This window comes from Siphateles boraxobius, unplaced genomic scaffold (genome assembly GCF_051911475.1).
Source record: "Siphateles boraxobius isolate OS27281-9 unplaced genomic scaffold, OSU_SipBor_1 1, whole genome shotgun sequence".
Lineage (NCBI taxonomy): Eukaryota > Metazoa > Chordata > Actinopteri > Cypriniformes > Leuciscidae > Siphateles > Siphateles boraxobius.
In genome coordinates this window covers 21,048,503-21,069,011 of record NW_027508699.1, presented here as the reverse complement: position 1 = coordinate 21,069,011, position 20,509 = coordinate 21,048,503, and the positions used below count along the sequence as shown (strand labels likewise).

The window sequence follows — 20,509 nt, the reverse complement described above, 5'->3', positions numbered from 1 at the left end:
TGCGCCTTGTAACTAACTAGGAAGTGCATACGCGTTGTTCTCGCGACATTTCCGCACGTACACAAACAAGGAAGTATCTTTAGTCGATGTTTGGTCATTCACAAAAATGAGTGCTATAAAGTCCTGCGGGATATTGATAAGCTTTTGCTGCATACTTACGAGCTCCTCAGCATCTTCCGAGGTCTTCGATGGTGTTTTGGGAAACACTGCGTCTTGTCATAAAACATGTCAAATGACTTACAGTTTGCACACTTATCCACGGGTGAGTGCGAGACATTCAACCAGTTTCTGTTTGTTTACGAACAAAGAAACGCAATCAACATTTTCAAACATTCGTTAGTTTGTCTTATTAGGAGCTTGTGCATTGTAACTTGTGTTTGTAAAGTTAAATAATGTGTACAGCAATAACAACGTTCTAAGCGGAGCTGGTCTAATTGCTTTATTTGGCCTGTTTGTTTTTGTTATAGGAGGAGTCGCTGTACGCCTGTCAGAGAGGGTGCCGTCTCTTCTCCATCTGTCAGTTTGTGGGTGACAGCAAGGATCTCAACGAAACCCTAACTGAATGCGAGTCAGGTAATATTAAAATGTTGTCTGATTACATTGTCTGACTACTTAAAGGATTCGCTTTGCTCTATGTTGATAAAAGTGTATTTGTTATGTAACAAGTGTTTGACTTCCTGCAGCCTGTCGTGAAGCCTACAGCCAATCAGATGAGCGCTACGCGTGCAATCTCGGATGCCAGAGCCAACAGCCATTTGCAGAGCAAAGGATGGAGCAGGTATGGAGAACATTTGTGAATAATTGCGTTGGATGCTCATAGTCATACCATGAGCAATTCTAATTGCATGTCACCAGGGTGCTTTTTGAAGTCACTATATGTTTCTTCTTTTTTTCTGGGTATGAAGTTGTTGATGATGATGCCCAGAATCCATCTCCTATACCCGCTGACTTTGGTGAGTGGTTTCTGGGAAGACATGATGAGCCAAGCCCACAGCTTCATCACCTCATCCTGGACATTTTATCTCCAGGCAGATGATGGCAAAGTAGTCATTTTCCAGGTAATGTGGTGATATAATTAGACTGTATTCAGAAGGAGGTACTAGTGTATATAGCAGATATGCTCAAACCAGTTTGGCCTGTCATGCCATATCACAACCATTGTAGGTTCTCCAATGGGGAACCATTGAAGCATCTTAATTTCTAATCTATTTGTTTATTTTTGTATTGAAATATAAGTAATATATAAGTGAATTTGATTTTAAAAACTACATTTTAATATAGTTGAATATAATGTTCTGCTTAATTTTTAAGCCACCAGCTTGTAATCGATTTAGATTTTTAGCCCTTCATAGTAAAAAGTTTGGGCATCTCTGGTATAAAGTTGTAAAGCTTATTTCTGTGACAATGATCAATATTTGCTCTTCTCTCTTTTCTAGTCTGAGCCACAAATTCAGTTTATCCCTCAGTTTGAATTCCAGACAGACGAAACCGAGTCACAGAGCACTTGTGAGCACTGCACATGACACAATCACAATCTTAATTTATCAGTTTTCCAAGTGACATTTATAAAAGCTACTTAAATGTATTAATTGACCCTTCGCTAAGCCCCGCCCTCCCTAGTTACTGTTGCTACGCCTGTCAAGCTTTCGTGTCTGGCACGTCTATTACAGTGTGTATGCACTGGTGTCAGACATTCCCAATGAGATAATTAGTAATTTTTGGCGAACATGTGAAATATCTGAGAGAGCAAGACAAAGGGGACTGCAGTATGCATTCGAGCGATATATCCACGAAATAATATGCAACCAATTAGCGTATAATTTCATTCAAATCGAAGCTAAAGCCTATAGTCCCAGCGCAAGCAGCCGCCGCCTCATATGCTGACCATTCAAATGGGAAACACACAGCTATTTTCGTGCACAGCAGGGTAAGTGAAATGTGAAAATAATCTAATAATTATATATCAAACAGTTTATCCATACATTTTGTGGAATAACAATAATACCGGGAGAGCCGCGATCAGATTGGGTTAAAGTTACTCAGTCAGGGGTAACGTTAGTAGGCCGTCGATTAACGAAATACTGAAATATATTTTAAAGTATGTCAGTGAGCCTCCGTCTTGTCTTTAATCGTCTTATTTTACGTTAAAATATATGCATTATGAACAAAGAACAGTCATTATTTCCAACTTCCAAGCAATATGTGTTTTTGTTAATGCTGTGGACATGTAGTTGTGAATGTGGTCTCCCACACTGCTGATCCACGCACATCATTTCTCCTCTTGGCTTTTAGATTTTCGGGAAGGAAAAAAATTCCACTCCCCCATCCAAACTTTTAGGATACCGGGTATCAGATTTGCACAATCCATACGCACAACGCTTCGGCATGTTTCACTCGCTCGAAAGCTTGCCAGACCTCCCGCGCCTAGTTACGGTTGCTAAGACACGATTGGCCAGTTGCGGTTTTCGGGCGTGGTTTAGCGAAGGGTCAATTGAACTATCCTAATCCTGCTTAATCTAAGCCTTTTCTGTGAAACCAGGGGATAATATCATACTAGTTTAAAGTCACAATGTAACAGAATTAGCAGTACCTCGGAGTGAAATAGATTTTCAGAAAAGAAAAAACATGTAGGTCAGGGACTTGGTTAAATGCATCAATTGTTGTTTGGACGGAGCCAGATCTGAATGCGAGATCACAGTCGATTGTAAGAAAGTGGTAGAGCTTAAGCTGACTAAATCATTGAAAATATGTAATATGTAACAGAGAAAAGTCCACAATGCTATAACCAGAAGATCCAGTTATGGCATTTTAATTCAAAATGATGAGTTCCAAAATAAAATTAAAAATGAAACCTGATTTGTTAAACCTCTTAGAAAATGTCACAGTTCGGTTTGAAGCTGCTAGTGTCACAGAAATTACAGACTGCACCATTAAGAAATGATGTAATGAAGTATGTAAATATGTAATGACAGCCATGATTGGCCAGCAAAGGCCCTGACTTAAACGTGTCACTTTCCACTACAGCCTCTTAGCATCCTTCTCTTAACCCTATAAAGCAACAGTTTTAAGACCTCTGATTTATCAACTTGTTACAACATTCTACTACATGCCTTCTGTCGTCCGATTGATAGATAGCCCCCTTCAGGTCATGGAACAGATGTCTTTTTGCTGTGAAGTCTTTAATGATCTTTATCAAATAAATGTAAGAATAACTATTATATTAAGATTAACATTTACTGGACTGAAGCAACTTAGGGGGCTTTTACACTACACCATTTTCAACTAAAAATGGAAAAGTTTTCATGCATTTTGGCCGTTCATTTATGCCTGAAAATGCGAACTTTTGAAAACGTTTTTCAAAGTGCAGGTTTTTGAAAACGGTAGCGTCATCATCTCCGTGTAAAATACTAAAACATGAATTTGTGAAAACGGTGACGTCATGCACATGCATATTACGTGTTCAGTCTATAGGCGTGTAGTTTTTCTTTACAAAGTAACATCGCCAGAATACAGCGTTTTTAGTCATTGGTGTGGATCCGTGTGAACAGGGATCGTTTTGACAATATTGCCGTCTGTACACGAAAAAGAAAAAGGAAAAACTTTTCAGTTTTTAGTACATCGTTGTCATGTATACATACCCTTAGCTTTACTTAATTATCCGTTTATTTATTTTTAGAAAAATCATGTTAAAGTGCATGTATCAAATATGATACAACAGATATTTGCGTCACGTTTATTTGTTATTTTGTAAGGGGTATACAGTCGAAGACCCATAACCAGATATGAAGAATGAGGACCCGGAATCAGAATTATAAAAAATAATTAAAGAAAAGTTTTACTGAAGATAGTTTGCAGTTTCATCAGCAGAAGTCAGCTTCAAGACTCACACAGGAGTTCGTAGGCCGCCCCGCTTACAGTTACAAAGATCAGAGCAGTTATACAGTTTCCAAGGTCTAAGCTACGTCATTGCTTACAGGATGAATGATTCTCATTGGCTATGAAATAGATAAACCCAGTAATTTTCCACACATATACAGATAGACTGAAGCATATCTCCATCGATTATGCAGCTGAAGTTAGGCACGTCATGACCTTCCAGGTCGCAGATTTGGGGTGCTGGGCGCCAGCATGTGAAGAACAACAACTCAGTCAATCTCCAATAATGCCAGTGGTTCCTTAACCTGTAACCAAGAAGACTAACACACACACTGACACACAGCTTTTCCAAGGGTTGATATGGCCAGGCTCTCACTATAAACAGGAGAGTCCTCTCAAAACATCAAGATAATGCGTTCTTTCTCTCAAGGATAGCTAAACTTTAGTCTAACTGGAAAGTAAGGCTTTAACAAAGAAATGGTCCCTTAAACTATTGGCTTCAATGACCCCTATATGTTTTAACACATTGAAGACCTTTCTCAAACACAAAACAAGTCCCTATTTCATTTCTGGAAGCTGGGTTAAATAAGCAAGTACTGTTACTGCATTCATATATCAAATACAGACATTAAAGAATACATGAAAAGTACATTTCAGTAATCACACTGGTAACTTATATAAATAAAGTAAAATCTCCAGAGAAGTCATTCAACTCATTTGGAAGGAAAAATATTGATTAATACCTTAATTATAATCAATCATTACATATACATTGAAGCAGCAGTGGATTCTAATCCACCCCCTTCAATATTATCATGATTTTGGGCCTCTGAATAAAGTAAAGGTGTTTTGTATGAGCTCAATTTTCTCCTATATCAAAAAAATATTAGCGATAAAAGCCTGACGTTTTAAATTTGATATTCGGCAAAAAAAACAAAACATTTTTTTTGTATACATTGTCTAAAGGTTAAGTAAACATTAGATTTTTCTGACAATTATTTAATATACTTTACAGGGTTAATAAAAGTTTTAAGATCACAATACTAATAAAGCACCCCTTGTTTTTTTTAATAGTTGTAGATCAGGGGATGAAAAGCCCCGTCTATAAAGACTTCCCAAGGAGCTTTATTCAGGAGAGAGACAGAGACATGTTCGTTGATAGAAGCAACTCTGATGACGATTACAAGCTCTTCAACTGCCTTTCAAGGTTGGGCACATCTTGATCTCTTATTATTCGCAATCTGTTGGCCTTGTTGAATATAAACCATCGTGATCTTGTGTACTGGTAGGAACCCGTGGTTGCCTAGCTGGATCCTGACCACCACTCTGGTTCTGTCTGTCTTTGTTCTGATCTGGATCTGTTGCGCCACAGTGTCCACTGCAGTTGAGCAGTATGTCCCTGCTGAGGTAAACTACTTCACGTTTAGTGAACTTCACGTTTCTTAGTCAATTCCATTTAACCAACTGTTCCACACATTCTCCTCCTTTCAACAGAAGCTAAGCATTAATGGGGATGTGGAGTACATGAAGGACACAAAACTGACTCCTTATCTGCAGTCTTCTCTAGTGATCATCAGATCTCCTGGGGTGGAGGAGCAGGAAGCGGGACCTCTTCCGTCAAAGGTCAATCTGGATCAGTCTAACATTTAGTCAGTCTAACATCCAAAGGAATTGGGGTCTCATAGATTTGGTTTTCTCTGTTAAAGTTGTGATTATTGCTCTAACCCATTTACTATGGGTTTCTCCTTTTTCAAATTTGATAAGCGTGAACTATGGGGAATATATTTTGTTGATGCTTTGGCACTTCAAAGGCATTACCTATGAGAATGAAAGCTCTGTAGGATTTCAGTTTTCCATCATTTGTAGAGATGAAGGTTTTCTTTTTTCTTCTTTTTTTTGAGTGTTCTCAGTGTGATCAATAACAGCTTGTGATTTGAGGGTAAGTGTGTTGAACAATGAAACATTAACATTTTGATTTATGCTTCAGTTGCAGTGGGTGAACATTTCTTGAACCTTCAAAGACTCATGAAAGCCTTGTAAATTAAAATATTTTACAACCTCAGATTTGTCATCTTGATATTAATAAACAAACCTACAAAAAGTGTTCAGTCCCTATTTTGTATTATTTATTTATTTTTATACAGTTTTAATAGAAACTGATCAAAATCAGATCTAGTGTGTCCTGTGTATTGGTGTGCAGTTTGTCATTTGTTTGGACTAGTCAAAACTGATATGATTTTTGTTTGTGTGGGCATGTCAACGCTGGAAACAAAGATTATCCACAGGTGCTGATGATGTTACTATTGTAATACAGTTAAAGAACCAGATAAGATGAATGAAGACCCGGAGTCAGGAGTGCAGTCAATTGGAGTTTTACTGAAGATAGTTTGTAGTTTCATCAGCAGAAGTCAGCTTCAAGACTCACAAGGAGATCGTAGGCTGCTCCTTACAGTTACAAAGATCACAGCAATTATACCCTACACCAAGGCCTAAGCTACAACATTGCTTCAGGTTGAATGATTCTGATTGGCTAAGAAATGGATAAACAGTAAACTCTGTGTCTAGGCACCAACATTTTGAAAAAAACAAGTCAGTCAATCTTCAATAATGCCACTTGTTAACCTGTTCCTTAACCTGTAACCAATAATACTAACTAACACACACAGAGCCATCGCTCCTTCAAGGTTGAATTTGGTCGGGCTCTAACTATAAACAGGAGACTCTTCCAAAAACATCAAGATAACATGTTCTTTCTCTCACTGAGAGGACACTTTAATATAGAAGAGTAAAGTAAATGCTACTGTAAGAAATTGCCACTATACGTTCCAATGAGCCTTGTGACCTATACAGGTCCTTCTCAAAAAATTAGCATATTGTGATAAAGTTAATTATTTTCCATAATGTGATGATAAAAATTAAACTTTCATATATTTTAGATTCATTGCACACCAACTGAAATATTTCAGGTCTTTTATTGTTTTAATACTGATGATTTTGGCATACAGCTCATGAAAACCCAAAATTCCTGTCTCAAAAAATTAGCATATTTCATCCGACCAATAAAAGAAGTGTTTTTAATACAAAAAAAAAAGTCAACCTTCAAATAATTATGTTCAGTTATGCACCCAATAGTCAATACTTGGTCGGGAATCCTTTTGCAGAAATGACTGCTTCAATGCGACGTGGCATGGAGGCAATCAGCCTGTGGCACTGCTGAGGTGTTATGGAGGCCCAGGATGCTTCGATAGCGGCCTTAAGCTCATCCAGAGTGTTGGGTCTTGCGTCTCTCAACTTTCTCTTCACAATATCCCACAGATTCTCTATGGGGTTCAGGTCAGGAGAGTTGGCAGGCCAATTGAGCACAGTAATACCATGGTCAGTAAACCATTTACCAGTGGTTTTGGCACTGTGAGCAGGTGCCAGGTCGTGCTGAAAAATGAAATCTTCATCTCCATAAAGCTTTTCAGCAGATGGAAGCATGAAGTGCTCCAAAATCTCCTGATAGCTAGCTGCATTGACCCTGCCCTTGATAAAACACAGTGGACCAACACCAGCAGCTGACATGGCACCCCAGACCATCACTGACTGTGGGTACTCCAGTGCTGCTTCTCTGTAGCCCAGGTCAGGCGCTTCTGCCGCTGTTTCTGGTTCAAAAGTGGCTTGACCTGGGGAATGCGGCACCTCTATCCCATTTCCGGCACACGCCTGTGCACGGTGGCTCTGGATGTTTCTACTCCAGACTCAGTCCACTGCTTCCGCAGGTCCCCCAAGGTCTGGAATCGGTCCTTCTCCACAATCTTCCTCAGGGTCCGGTCACCTCTTCTCGTTGGGCAGAGTTTTTTTGCCACACCTTTTCCTTCCCACAGACTTCACACTGAGGTGCCTTGATACAGCACTCTGGGAACAGCCTATTTGTTCAGAAATTTCTTTCTGTCTTACCCTCTTGCTTGAGGGTGTCAATGATGGCCTTCTGGACAGCAGTCAGGTCGCCAGTCTTACCCATGATTGCGGTTTTGAGTAATGAAACAGGCTGGGAGTTTTTAAAAGCCTCAGGAATCTTTTGCAGGTGTTTATAATTAATTAGTTGATTCAGATGATTAGGTTAATAGCTCGTTTAGAGACCCTTTTCATGATATGCTAATTTTTTGAGACAGGAATTTTGGGTTTTCATGAGCTGTATGCCAAAATCATCAGTATTAAAACAATAAAAGACCTGAAATATTTCAGTTGGTGTGCAATGAATCTAAAATATATGAAAGTTTAATTTTTATCATTACATTATGGAAAATAATGAACTTTATCACAATATGCTCATTTTTTGAGAAGGACCTGTAGTTGTCACGGTGAGCTAGAAGAACAGTCACCTTTAAAGAATACATAAAAGGACATTTTTGGTAATCACACTCATATAATGCATAGAGGAAAAATAATGATGATTAATAACTTGATTGTAAACCATACTGTGTATGTAAATCACTCAAAAATATATAGATTTACCGAAGAGACAAGTGATTCCAGAATTTCCCCCTTTCACTATCTTGGGCACTCCTGGACCATTTATATAGCCTTCTGAGGACCATATTTTTGAATATCAAATGCAAGAAGAGTAGCTAGTTTTATTTTTATTTTTATAAATGCTTCAAAAATAAAACCTAACAGGACACCACCTCGGGTGAGGAAAATAGGCTACATAATGCTTTAATGACCGTTAATTGAATAAGGAATGTTATCTACTCTTCTGTATTTTTCAGCCAATAGAATTGATTTGATAATTTTCATACTGAGATAGTCTGATAACCAAACCTCAGAGAGATCTGAAACTGAAAAGGAAGGTAAGACATATACTTCTCTAACTGAGTGTTCCTTCTCTAGACAGAATGTAAATTTATCAAGCCTAAATACTATTTTAAGCTTTTCTGTTAAATACTAATACCTTTTTCAAATAAATGCTGTTGTTTTGAAATGTCTATTTATCAAAGACTCCTGAAACAAATGTATCATGGTTTCCACAAAAAATTATATTGATATTGATTTTCAACATTGATAAGAAATATAGAAAACACTGTAAATTGTAATTTCACAATATAATTTATCAAATAAATGTATCCTTGGTGGGCATTAGAGACTTTTTAAAAAATATATATTAAACAGCACTGCTTAATGAACACATCTGAAATACCAAGATTTCTGAAAATGAAGCAATGTACTAAAATAGATTATTGGACTTTTGTATTGTTTTTGAGGTCAGATGTACTGTCTGATAGCATTGACTCTGGGCACGTGTTCACACTACCATTTGTCCTATTTTGTAATTTGTTATTTTAAGGCCGGAAAAAAACTACACAACTTTGATCCACATTTTTGCCCTTATTTGCAGTCTGGACGAATCAGTGCTAGTTCCCAAAACTCAGAGCCAGTGTTCAGTTTTTGAGTTGACAGATTTCTCAGAAAATTGTGACATCATTCTCAGACATGTGTTTCTATGGGAATTTGTTGTGTTCAGGATGACTTGAAAGTCTGGTAGTGTTTTTTAGTGTCCATTTTTACTAAGTCAGTGTATTTTAAAACCTGTTCAGATTTTAATACTAGCAGATTTTTATAATTAAACCTGTTCAGATTGTAAAAGTTGTGTAGTGTATTTCAGCTTTAAAGGGATAGTTCACCCAAAAATGAAAATTCTGTCATCATTTACTCACCCTCCAGTTTTTCCAAACCTGTATGAATTAGTTTCTTCTGTTGAACACAAAAGATATTGTAAAGAATGTTGGTAACCAGACAAATGATGGTAGCCATTGACTTCAATAATATAGAAAAAAAAAAAAAAGTCAATGGCTAACATCAACTGTTTGGTTACCAACATTCTTTACAATATATTCTTTTTTGTTCAACAGAACAAACAAACTCATACAGGTTTAGAACAACTTGAGGGTGAGTAAATTACAAAAAAATTACAAATATCATTAATACCCTCTTGTGATAAAAAAAGCATTTAGATGTTTTGAAAAAGGAAGTTGCTAACAAGTGGCTAAATTGGATTACAAAGGTTGTCAGGGGCAGTAAACGTGATGGTGACATTGAAGTCATGCAACCATTGTGTGTAGTTTACTTATAGCCTATGTTTAGCCTTTGACTTCTGCCTATTGTATTTTCACTTCAAAATCCTTAAGAGTTGTGTTAACTTGTGAAGTTTATCATGATGGGCAAAATACCTAAGAATCTTAAGCTTTTGTAAGTCACAGATCTTATTTTCTACAATAATCCAAAAGCCAATTGATACATTTGTCGAGGGAACCAGGTTGATGCTACTTTCTGGCCTACAAAAATATATCATCCCTGCACAACTCTATTCCCCATGGACAAAATCAAGTCTCGTCCTATATATTTTTTTATATTCGAGAAGCCGTTGCACATGGATATGCCACAATGAAGAAAAGGCTATCGCAACTTCCGTTTCATGTCGACTTTCAGTGATTTACTCAATGATTTTGTATGAATATACCCATGATTGGCAGCCAGTCAATTTGTCTGAGAAAATAAAAGATTACAGAACAAAAATCAAAAGCAAGCCGTTTTTAATTGTACATAATCCAAACTAAAAGCATTTCAGTGTCACGTTCCTCACAGAGGAATGCACTGCATACATGTGTGTGTCCACTCAATAGCTATTTAAAAGATCCAAGTCCTCCGCAGACAGAGCTGAGAAGGATTGGCGCTTTGCAATAGGAGTTGAACTTTGCTCTTCCTCTGATAGTCTCCTCTTCTTTCCCTTGTGTGCTGCTGCCACTGCTGATGAATGCGTGTTGTGTTCTGCTGTTGAGCTCGGGTCACAGAGATCAACCGTATAAAAGTGAACTGGCACAACTTTGTCTTTGTTTGTGGTGGCACTTGTCCCAGACCAGGAGGTCAATGCCTCTCGAACAAACTTTTCTCTTCCATCTACAGAACAAAATGAAAATCATTACAAATTATTATTAGAATTATTTTTAAGAATACAATTATTTATTAATATTATATAATAATTAATGTGTGATAAAGTGAACATGTAGCTAAAAAGAATAAACTCACAGAAACGGAGAGCATTTGTTCTTGGTTTGGAGTCTTTCTTTGGTATTTCTGAAGCTGTAATTTCCCATTGGTTTATTACCTGATTCAAAATTGTAATTTTATACAGAGACCACAGTATAAAACCTCTACCACCACAACTTTACATTCAACATTACCTATCCATCATGGATACTATATAACCTTATACATGTTACCTGTTCAGCCCAGCCTTCTGTGTTGCAATCCGAGTGTCCAAACTCCTTCAAAGGGGTCTCTGAGAGGACCATTCTCATCTTCATTCTGAAGAATCCTTTCAAAGACACATTCACCTAAAAAAGATTGTTAATAATACACAAGACCTCATTTAAATCTTCAGCAGTTCATACAAAGTTAATGAAACTCATAGATGTTATCTTTTTAATTGTGTTACCGTCACATTCGTCCTAGATATGTCTAGTTTCTGTAGTGCTTTAAAGCACGTTAGATATCCAAGACCTTTCTCAGTGATGGGATTCTCTGTTATGAAATAAACCGAAGTACAAGAGTGTTATTGTGCATAAAACATAAGAAAACATTATGTTACACTACTTTTCAAAAGTTTAGGGACATTTATTTCCGTTTAATATTTTTGAGGAAACCATAGCCCCTTTCACACAGAGATTCCGGAAAATACACGGATAAAGTGACCCGGGATTTGACCCGGGTTCATTTGATTTTGGTTCATTCACACTGCCAGTGATTTTCCGGAATCAGAGAGTACGTTCACACACAACCCGTAAAAATCCCGTAAAGACACGTGAAATCGATGTGACATGTAATGTCTCAGCAGCGTCTATAGTTTGCTTATGAGCTACGATATCTCTCTGGAGAAACCACGCTTGTCCATTTTTTCTCTCTGATTCGATCACAAACTAACGCATTACTTACCGTTTCACGTTGGCGAGCGATCCCGGCTTCAGCGCCATCATTACGACACGGCATTGATTACGGCTTTTGTTCACATAGCGCGCGTTCCGGGACTGATCCCGGCAATGTTACTAGGTTCCCAACCCGGTATTGATCCCGGGATCAATCCCGGGCCGTGTTTGCGTTCACACAGAAGGTGTTCTGGCAATTTCCCGGGATCAATGCGCTGTTTGAAAGGGGCTCATGATACTTTTTATTAAAGCATTTATTTGGAACAGAAATCTTTTGTAGCCTTATAAATGTCTTTACTGTCCCTTCTGATCAATTTATAGGTACACAGTGTAATATTTAGGAGGATCTGTTGACAGAAATGCAATATCATATACATAACTATGTTTTCAGTGGTTTATAAAGACCTTACTTAATGAACCGCTATGTTTTTATTACCTTAAAATGGGCCATTTCTATCTACATACACCGCGGGTCCCCTTACATTGAAATGCGTCGACATGTTTCTACAGTAGCCCTATATGGACAAACGCGCTTCGCACTGTATTGTTCTTCATGCAAAGAAGCTAGCTAAAGTCAGCAAATGAAACACTGACACAATGATGAAAACAATAGTAATAGTAACAATAATATTTGCAATAACATCATTTTACTGAATAATTAAGTAAACCGGATTTCTTAATTTATCTTTGTAAAGAAGCCTCATTGCTTAACTGGCTACTCTCTGCTGTCTCAGACCAGACATCTTTTCCTGTCGGCCACCGTAAAGCCCAATTTATACTTCTGCATCGAACTCACGCCGTAGCTACGTCGTAGGCTGTGCGTAGCGCCAACCCTTCCGCGTACCCTGATGTGCACCTCTCCAAAAATGTAACAACGCGTCAATTCTACACGGACGCAAGCGCTGTGATTGGTTTGCTAGAACCCCTCCCTCGGGTTTCACATGCTCCCTCTGCATGTGTAATTGCGTATCAATGCGGACAACGACGCAAAAGTATAAATGAACACCAACGCGTAGTCTATAGCGTAGAGGCTCCGCCGTAGGTCCAACGCAGAAGTATAAATCAGCCTTAACTTCTGTTACCACCAGATATCACTAAAATTGCACAGTGCACCTTTAATGCATCCTTGCTGAAAAAAAAAAAGTATTTATTTCAAAAAATCTTACTGACTCCAAACTTTTGAAAAGTAGTGTCTGACTATACGAATACATTAACTAACCAGAGAGATCCAAAAGCTGCAGGTTTTCTAGGCCTTTCATCATCACCCTCACCGGCGCAGTGAGCCTCTGAAGGCCTGCATCAGAAAGGCAGTTTGCACCTATGAAAAGTTTCACAAGACTAGAAGGGGAAAAAAGAAAGTGATTTTACTATTTATCACAAACTAGAACAAATTGAACACCCAGCAATCATTTGAAATGTTTGTTTTATTTATGCAATGTACACAATTATGTGTTATCCATACCTAGCCAGAGCTTCAGAGGTTATGTATTTAAAAACCTCATGGTTGTCACCTAATCTACATCCATAGAGGTCCAGGCACTCCAGACTCTGAAACTGTCTGATCTCTTCCAACCTTTCAGGTATCAAAAGGTACCTGAAAAGACAATAACACTGCTGTAAATGCTACAGTTTCTGATTATAACGGGAATATAGGCCTATCTAGGCAGCATTTTGGATGTCTCTAAACCTTTCATTAGGTTTTGAGACGGCCATAATGTTGTTTACTTTAGGGGTTTTCAAAGTGGGTGCTGCAAGGGAGTGAGAAAAACAGTGTAAAGATTTAAATAATTATAATTTAAAAAATAGGTTACATTAAAAATATAAAAATTACATTAAAATCAGAACAGAGGTACATACGTTAGCAAATAAATAAATAATGCATCTAACAGTACAGTGTTATAATGAGTAAAACAAATGTATTTATCAACTTAATGGAAACGAAATATGTTCCAAATAATATTTATACATATTTATAATATACATTTTTCACAATTTAAATTGGGCCTTTATACAAGAAAATAAATAAGGCGGGTTTGAAATTTGAGGATGGGGAATTTGGGGGGTCCGTGGCATTTAAAATTGGTTGATTGACCGTTCTTTGCTTTTTTTTTTACACTTAATTCTCACCTGTTTCTCAAACACAGGGATTTCAGCACTAGGTCTCCATAGGCCTCACAGAAGACCTGCAGTGCTCTGGGTGCAGTTTGTGGCTCAGTGAATTTGTGTCTCTCTTCGGCGGCCGAGAACAACTTATCAGCCATTTGCTCAGGAAAACCGACTAGCGAGTCCACATGCTCAATGTGATCAGCGATGAACTGTAATGATATGTCAAATAAAGACTTCACCGTATACCGCAGACTCCCCTCCTTGTTGTAGGTAAATATGAAGTGGTCTCTTCTCTTTGTGTGGCTGGCAGAGGGTAAAGTGTCGATGCAGAGTTGAAAAGAAAAGTCTCTGTTAAAGAGTCTATGCTGCGGAGCATCATTCTTGTCTGCACTGACATATCGCAGTTCTCCTTTCTCCCTGACACACACAGCACCGCAATCCTCGTTTAAATACATCCTCCTTACCACCTCTCGACACAAACCGAGAATTTAATGTTCAAAATAGTCTTTTTAAATCCAAGGGTACACTGCCGGAAATATCGAGAAGTTTGGAAATCGTAAAAAGATTTAAAAGCGACGGGCTGTTGAAGTAACATCCCTCCTCTGTGCCGAGTTTCACGAGCATTCCAAAATAAAAGTCTTTACTGAAATCGTTACACTATAACTGCAGTGGTTAAAAATCTTTCTTGAAGTGACTTCTGAGTCTTTTACCTTCATTATTTTTCCTGCTGTTCCTTATAACTCTGACGTGATGTTTTCACTGAACCACAAGGTGAAAAACGCTAGGTTTAAAAATCATTTGAAACGCCTCATTATGGACAACTTTTATTTTGCTACGCATCACTGTGTTTATTTATTTTCGCGTTTCCATTTCCACAACTTCAAAGCAAAGTTTAAGCTCCTGAAACCTTCAAGAAGTTTATTTAACACAACGACAACATTAGAAGTCTTGTTTTGCTATGTACATGTATGTAAAGGCATCTGAGAGACTGCAACTTCTTAACACAATTTGTTACGTTCTAACTGCCGTTTTATGTTTATGGTGTATAATATCCGCATACGTCTTATTGTCAACAGGTTGTACAGTGTCTCATTCCTGCTATACATGTGATCAGGACACTTCAGTTACAGCAGTAAGTCATATATGGTTCATGTGGTACGTAAATCTTAATACTTAAAGGGATAGTTCTATCATCATGTACTCACCTATTACTTCCTGTAATTGCTGTCAGTCCCTCACATTATGCCTATTGCCTAATATATCCCTTTGTGTTCCACAGAATAAAGAAAGTCTGATTTAAAACAGAATGTGTAAATGATTGTCCTTTTGGGTTAACTATCCCTTTAACAGCCTACAGTATCAACAATATCGACAACAACATAAACGAAAGCTTGTCTACTTATCGGTCTTCTATTGATTGCCTTTATTCACAGAGCACATAGACCTGTGATGGCAAATACTGATTTTCATCTGCAATTTCAAGGTGAGTCCCCAAACATTTAACAACATATTTGAAAAAGGAATACCAAAAATATCACCCCAAATAAATAATGACTCTATTTATTGATTTATTCATTTATGAATGAAAAGTGTTAATTTAGCATTATAATAAATAGGGAATTGTGGAGTCTTTTGTACCTATTACTCTTGAAAATTTTCCACAAAATATTTTCAATATTGTGCTAGAATTTGAAGATGATCAAGGATTCATTGAAAGTAACCGAAGTGGTTCAACAACAGTGACCATCGATGACCCCATCAAATCACGAAAACAACGTAAAGCTACTGGAACTGCCCCTGACGAAGAAGAGATTGATCCATTGGACAGCAAGGACCAAACTGAGGTAAGTGGAACACAATCGCGAAAATCTTCATGTCCCCAAGTGAGATATTGACTCAAAATATATGTTGCTTTGTCAAACAGCTTCTGTCAGGTGAAAATAAAAGTGCACCTTTCTGGACGTTTGAGTTCTACCAAACATTATTCGATGTGGACAGCCATCAGGTCAGCCAGCTAAATCTTTACTGTAGGATTCACCGCTCACACTACAGCGATTCATCAAACAGTTAAAAAGCATTCTTTGTGTATTTAGAAACACTTTTGTAGGTCTTTCTAATCCCTTTTAAATATAAAAGATGAATTGTTGCTTTTTCCCCATTTTAGTAATTTAAATCCAAGCAGTACTCATGCACATGGAAGGATTATTTTGCGAAATGACAGAAAAGATGGCAATAATATGCTGTCAAGACAAGACAGAAATATTTATAGGTATTATAAGTATACTACCTGTTTGTTTATTTATAGGTAAAGAACAGAATAGTGGGTTCAATTCTGCCTTGGCCTGGGAAAAACTTTGTCGAGGTCTATTTACGAAGTAACCCGGACCTGTATGGTAAGCTAAATTAAACAAAATGTTTTTGATTAGAGAAAGAGAAAGAAGTTGATTAAAACTTATATATGTTGTTATTCTAGGACCTTTCTGGATCTGTGCAACTCTTGTTTTCGCCATCGCTATTAGTGGAAACATCTGCGATTTTCTGGTGCTCAAGGGTCAGCCGAAGTACAAATATGTGCCAGACTTCAGGAAAGGTTAGAGATATGTTGTTTGAAATAATATTGTGTTATGACCAGGAAAATGAACAGCATTTACTAGAGTTTTAACTGTAACAAAAATATGTAATACACTGTTACATTTTTAACAGAAATGAGGAAATGACATAAGACACGTTAATGTTTAAGATGAAATGTTTAGATATACACTACCATTTCAAAGTTTGGGGTTGGTAAGTATTTTTTATTGCTTTTGAAATAAGTCCCTTTAAATATGTTATATGCTACGTGATTTGCTGCTCAAGAAACATTTCTTAATTTATCGATGTTAAAAAAAGATTTGCTGCTTAATATTTTTACAGGATTCCTTGATGAATAGAAAGAAAAAAAACAGCATTTTTTTTAAATAGAAATATTTTGTAGTATTAAAAGTGTATTTATTCTCACTTCTGAACAATTTCATGCATCCTTGCTTGATAAAAGTATTAATTTCTTTCTGATTTTTTTTCTCTCTAAATGACACCAAACGTGTGAACAGTAGTGTAGTGAATAAAGAATATTAGCAAAATTACCCAAACAAAATAGACCCTTTGTACTCACCCTAAAAAAATTACCCTGTTTTGGTGATTGTTTTCAGTAACCATGGCAGCCACAGCAATCTACAGCTATGCATGGTTAGTGCCTTTAGCTCTATGGGGTTTTCTCACCTGGCGAAATAGGAAGATCACAAGCCTGGTGTCCTACTCCTTCATGCAGATACTTTGTGTCTATGGTTACTCGCTCTCCATCTACATCCCCGCTGTGGTGAGTAAATAATTACCACATTATTACCACATCTGATATAATTACCACATCTGATAGTTTGTTTTCAAGCATTCTCTGTTATTATTTTACACATACAATGTAACAGTTTATTTACTTGTTTGTGTGCCTTTGTGAATAACAGATACTGTGGATAATACCAAGTGAAGGGTTGAGGTGGTTCTCCATCGTGGTAGCTTTGTGTCTCTCAGGATCTGTGCTGGTAATGACTTTCTGGCCAGCCATCAGGGACGATAAACCAAGGATTACCATCGCCATTATAGCCACCATCGTGATTCTTCACGTCTTACTTGGGGTTGGTTGCAAGGTACCCTTTTTCAAGAATCCTTATACATTATAAATGAAAGTGATTCTTACCAAAAAAAAATAAAAAAATAATATATATATATATATATATATATATATATATATATATATATATATATATATATATATATATATATATATATAAATATATATATATATAAATATATATATTAAACATTTAACATTATTAATAAATTATTAAGGTCTTAAAAAATTAACTTATGTGACAGCGAAGGTAATCTAAAATGTAAAAATAGGGAAAACGAGTATGCACAACTAAATACCCGATATGGACTGACACTGCTTAATTAAATGTATATTATGTGTATATTATGTGTATATAATATACTTAATTAAATGTATATTATGTAATAATATATATATATATATATATATATATATATAATTAATACATAATATACATATTCAGGATGCACAACATTTAATTAAGCAGTGTCAGTCCATATCGGGTATTTAGTTGTGCATACTCGTTTTCCCTATTTTTACATTTTAGATTACCTTCGCTGTCACATAAGTTCATTTTGTAAGACCCTAATAATTTATTTATAATGTTAAATGTTTAATCTTTAACATATCTTTTGCAAATCTCAAAATAAAATATCCATCTTTCATACTATAAATAATAATATTGTAGTGTCTAATGGAATGGTAGCATTTTAAAACATGTTTAATTTATTTAGACAATATATTATAGAATTGTAAAATTGGCTATAACATGATAATAAGTACTGGCTTATATGTGTTTTAATATGACTGCATCCCTAATATGAATGCATATGATTATGTACTCCTTAAAATATATTGGATTAAACTTAACTTGATTAAAATGGTATATTTTGAGTCTTGCAAAAATGCTGTTATTTTATAACAGTAAAGTTAGTAGCTGTAGCAGCCCAACATCAGAACTCCGGCACTGCTTTTTGTAGCCTTAGAGGATCAGACAGGTTGGTGTCAAATGTGTTTTCCCAGTGGAGGGGTGTGTTCTTGGAAACACTGGCAATAGTTATTGACCGGCTTGGAAACGTGCCAGTTTGTGAGCAGAACCATATCCTTATGGCTATCATGTGCCTTCAATTACATTCATTTAATTAGGGAATGCCATGTTAGCAGAGTTTAAGGAACAAAAGTGCTGTCAAAGTCTGAAAGATTTGTGTCCTCTTTCTTTTTTCAGACATGTTTCTTCAGTACATACGAGATGGATCCATCAAAGGATCACAATGAGCCATTGATAGCGACCACAGTTTATCATCCACATAGGCAAACTGAATAACAGCCTTGACTTCAGTGATGATGTGGCACTCTCATGTGCTCTGACTGCTGAACTGTTTTAATAATGATTAAATGGTATAGAAATGCCAGCACTTTTAAATGAGCCAAGTCATTTGATTGTAGCTGCTAATGGGAAAACAAGACATTGCATTTGGCAAGATGTTAACATTAGACAAGACTTCCTGTACATAATATGTGCTCCTTGAGAGACTGTTATTCTTCTGTAATTGCAGCGTCTCCTCTTGCCTTATTAGAGAGAATCAGGTATCTTGATAATTAGATTGTGGGCTGTCTGGATTTCTTCATCTTATACTCTGTGGAGGTGAAGTTTTAATTCTGATGGGTTTATGTTTGTAGGTGAGTAGCCAAACCTTGAGATAATCATCTACAACATGTTTGAAGTTTTCTGATTTGAGGTTCAGACACATGTTACTGTTACAAAGCAGAGGACGTATATATGCTGTTGTTTAAATATTTATGTGATAATTGAGCTTGAGATGGTTTTCAAAAGGGTCACTCTCCTGTTTCTACCACTTTGAGACATGTACATGTACTTACAATGTTTTAACACCTAAAACACTACAGTGTCAGCAGAAAAAAGGCATGGGAAAATAAAATAATCTATAAATGTACTTAATAACACAATACTTACTCAAATAAACTGATTACATATTTGAAGTATAATGAAGTTGGAAGTCAAAGCTAGAGTTTATTTAAATATTTTACAAACTTTCAGTTCTCTACGATGGCCATTGATTTATTTTCTTTTTACATTCTATATTTGTAACAAATCTGTCTCTTTTCTTTGAACAAGATACTTGTTGACAAAATGCCTAGAACAATTAAATGTATTCCAAGATGTCATGTTGTAATACATTTTTAGTAGTTTTTTCCTCATTTAAAATTAAATGCATATAAATACAGAACAAAGTGGTGAGCATATGCTAAGTGTAAAGTTTTGTTTTTCCATTTATAATGTCTCAAAGATTGATTGTGATATTGAGAGCCAAGTGGTTTTGGTGCAGATCATAGAATTTCATTCTGAGCATCATCCAGATTCACAGACAAAGGTTTATTGTCATAGATAACATCTATCTTGTCTTTGATGTCAGGATTTGATACAGTGCAAAGTTTCGTATATCTCCGAGCACCATCAGCAGCGGACTTTTAACCTTGGTTCATCACTGTCAATAGATTAATTAGATATATATATATATTTTAGGTTGGCACTGGCATTATGAAATGGCTGAGCTACATTTTCCAAATTAACAAAATAGAAAATTTGTGTCACTTGAAACGGTGCCAATGTGTGGTGTGTGTGTCCTAATTAATGGTCATTCTAGCCTTAGCTTAGAGTTACACCGAAGCTGCCTCCCAAACCTATAACCTTTGTGGAGGAATGCACGCTTCACAAGTCACTGTTTCCCTTTACACAGTGGATTAAAAATAAGGAGGCTTTATTTCTGAATTCACAGGTAACTGCTGACATTGTTATTTTAATGACCTGCAAATGGAAACTCTATTTAAAGAGACTTTGACCTGACGACCTGTATCAAGGAACATGAATTTTCAATATTGCATTTAAGACTGCAAATGA

The 20,509-nt window shown here is 36.5% G+C and overlaps 3 protein-coding genes across 5 annotated transcripts; 2 read left to right on the top strand and 1 right to left on the bottom strand.

Annotated features, from left to right (window-relative positions):
* Positions 1–34: 34 nt before the first annotated feature.
* On the top strand, positions 35–5,977 carry tmem59 (transmembrane protein 59). Its single transcript, XM_077229124.1, has 8 exons — positions 35–262; positions 468–573; positions 684–778; positions 906–1,058; positions 1,437–1,506; positions 4,951–5,083; positions 5,166–5,283; positions 5,371–5,977. The coding sequence occupies exons 1-8, from the start codon at positions 107–109 to the stop codon at positions 5,524–5,526; spliced, it is 987 nt and encodes a 328-aa protein (XP_077085239.1). The 5' UTR covers positions 35–106; the 3' UTR covers positions 5,527–5,977.
* Positions 5,978–10,431: 4,454 nt separating this feature from the next.
* lrrc42 (leucine rich repeat containing 42) lies at positions 10,432–14,570 on the bottom strand. The gene is made up of 7 exons (XM_077228857.1): positions 13,965–14,570; positions 13,300–13,431; positions 13,057–13,175; positions 11,351–11,436; positions 11,136–11,249; positions 10,942–11,020; positions 10,432–10,812 (listed from the first exon to the last, which is right to left on the bottom strand). Exons 1-7 carry the CDS (start codon positions 14,396–14,398, stop codon positions 10,532–10,534), a joined length of 1,245 nt encoding a protein of 414 aa, XP_077084972.1. The 5' UTR covers positions 14,399–14,570; the 3' UTR covers positions 10,432–10,531.
* Positions 14,571–14,706: 136 nt separating this feature from the next.
* yipf1 (Yip1 domain family, member 1) lies at positions 14,707–20,504 on the top strand. 3 transcript variants are annotated; one of them, XM_077228870.1, is made up of 10 exons: positions 14,707–14,909; positions 15,020–15,075; positions 15,377–15,426; positions 15,630–15,787; positions 15,868–15,948; positions 16,249–16,336; positions 16,417–16,533; positions 17,132–17,298; positions 17,441–17,623; positions 18,815–19,842. In XM_077228870.1, exons 1-10 carry the CDS (start codon positions 14,757–14,759, stop codon positions 18,911–18,913), a joined length of 1,152 nt encoding a protein of 383 aa, XP_077084985.1. In that variant the 5' UTR covers positions 14,707–14,756; the 3' UTR covers positions 18,914–19,842. The 3 variants fall into 3 exon arrangements, with proteins under 3 accessions (XP_077084985.1, XP_077084996.1, XP_077085006.1); XM_077228881.1 differs by lacking the exon at positions 18,815–19,842 and adding an exon at positions 20,393–20,504 and having other exon boundaries at positions 14,742–14,909; positions 17,441–17,628; XM_077228891.1 differs by lacking the exon at positions 14,707–14,909 and having other exon boundaries at positions 15,020–15,098.
* The last annotated feature ends 5 nt before the right edge of the window (positions 20,505–20,509 follow it).

Coding starts and splice junctions, on each gene's coding strand:
- tmem59 (XM_077229124.1), top strand. CDS start 107: ATGAGTGCTATAAAGTCCTGCGGGATATTGATAAGCTTTTGCTGCATA. Junction 574..683: donor CCTAACTGAATGCGAGTCAG/GTAATATTAAAA, acceptor GACTTCCTGCAG/CCTGTCGTGAAGCCTACAGC. Junction 1,059..1,436: donor GCAAAGTAGTCATTTTCCAG/GTAATGTGGTGA, acceptor TCTCTTTTCTAG/TCTGAGCCACAAATTCAGTT.
- yipf1 (XM_077228870.1), top strand. CDS start 14,757: ATGGACAACTTTTATTTTGCTACGCATCACTGTGTTTATTTATTTTCG. Junction 15,076..15,376: donor AGGACACTTCAGTTACAGCA/GTAAGTCATATA, acceptor CTTTATTCACAG/AGCACATAGACCTGTGATGG. Junction 17,299..17,440: donor CCATCTACATCCCCGCTGTG/GTGAGTAAATAA, acceptor TGTGAATAACAG/ATACTGTGGATAATACCAAG.
- lrrc42 (XM_077228857.1), bottom strand. CDS start 14,398: ATGTATTTAAACGAGGATTGCGGTGCTGTGTGTGTCAGGGAGAAAGGA. Junction 13,432..13,964: donor TCCCTGTGTTTGAGAAACAG/GTGAGAATTAAG, acceptor TTGTCTTTTCAG/GTACCTTTTGATACCTGAAA. Junction 11,250..11,350: donor TATCTAGGACGAATGTGACG/GTAACACAATTA, acceptor AATCTTTTTTAG/GTGAATGTGTCTTTGAAAGG.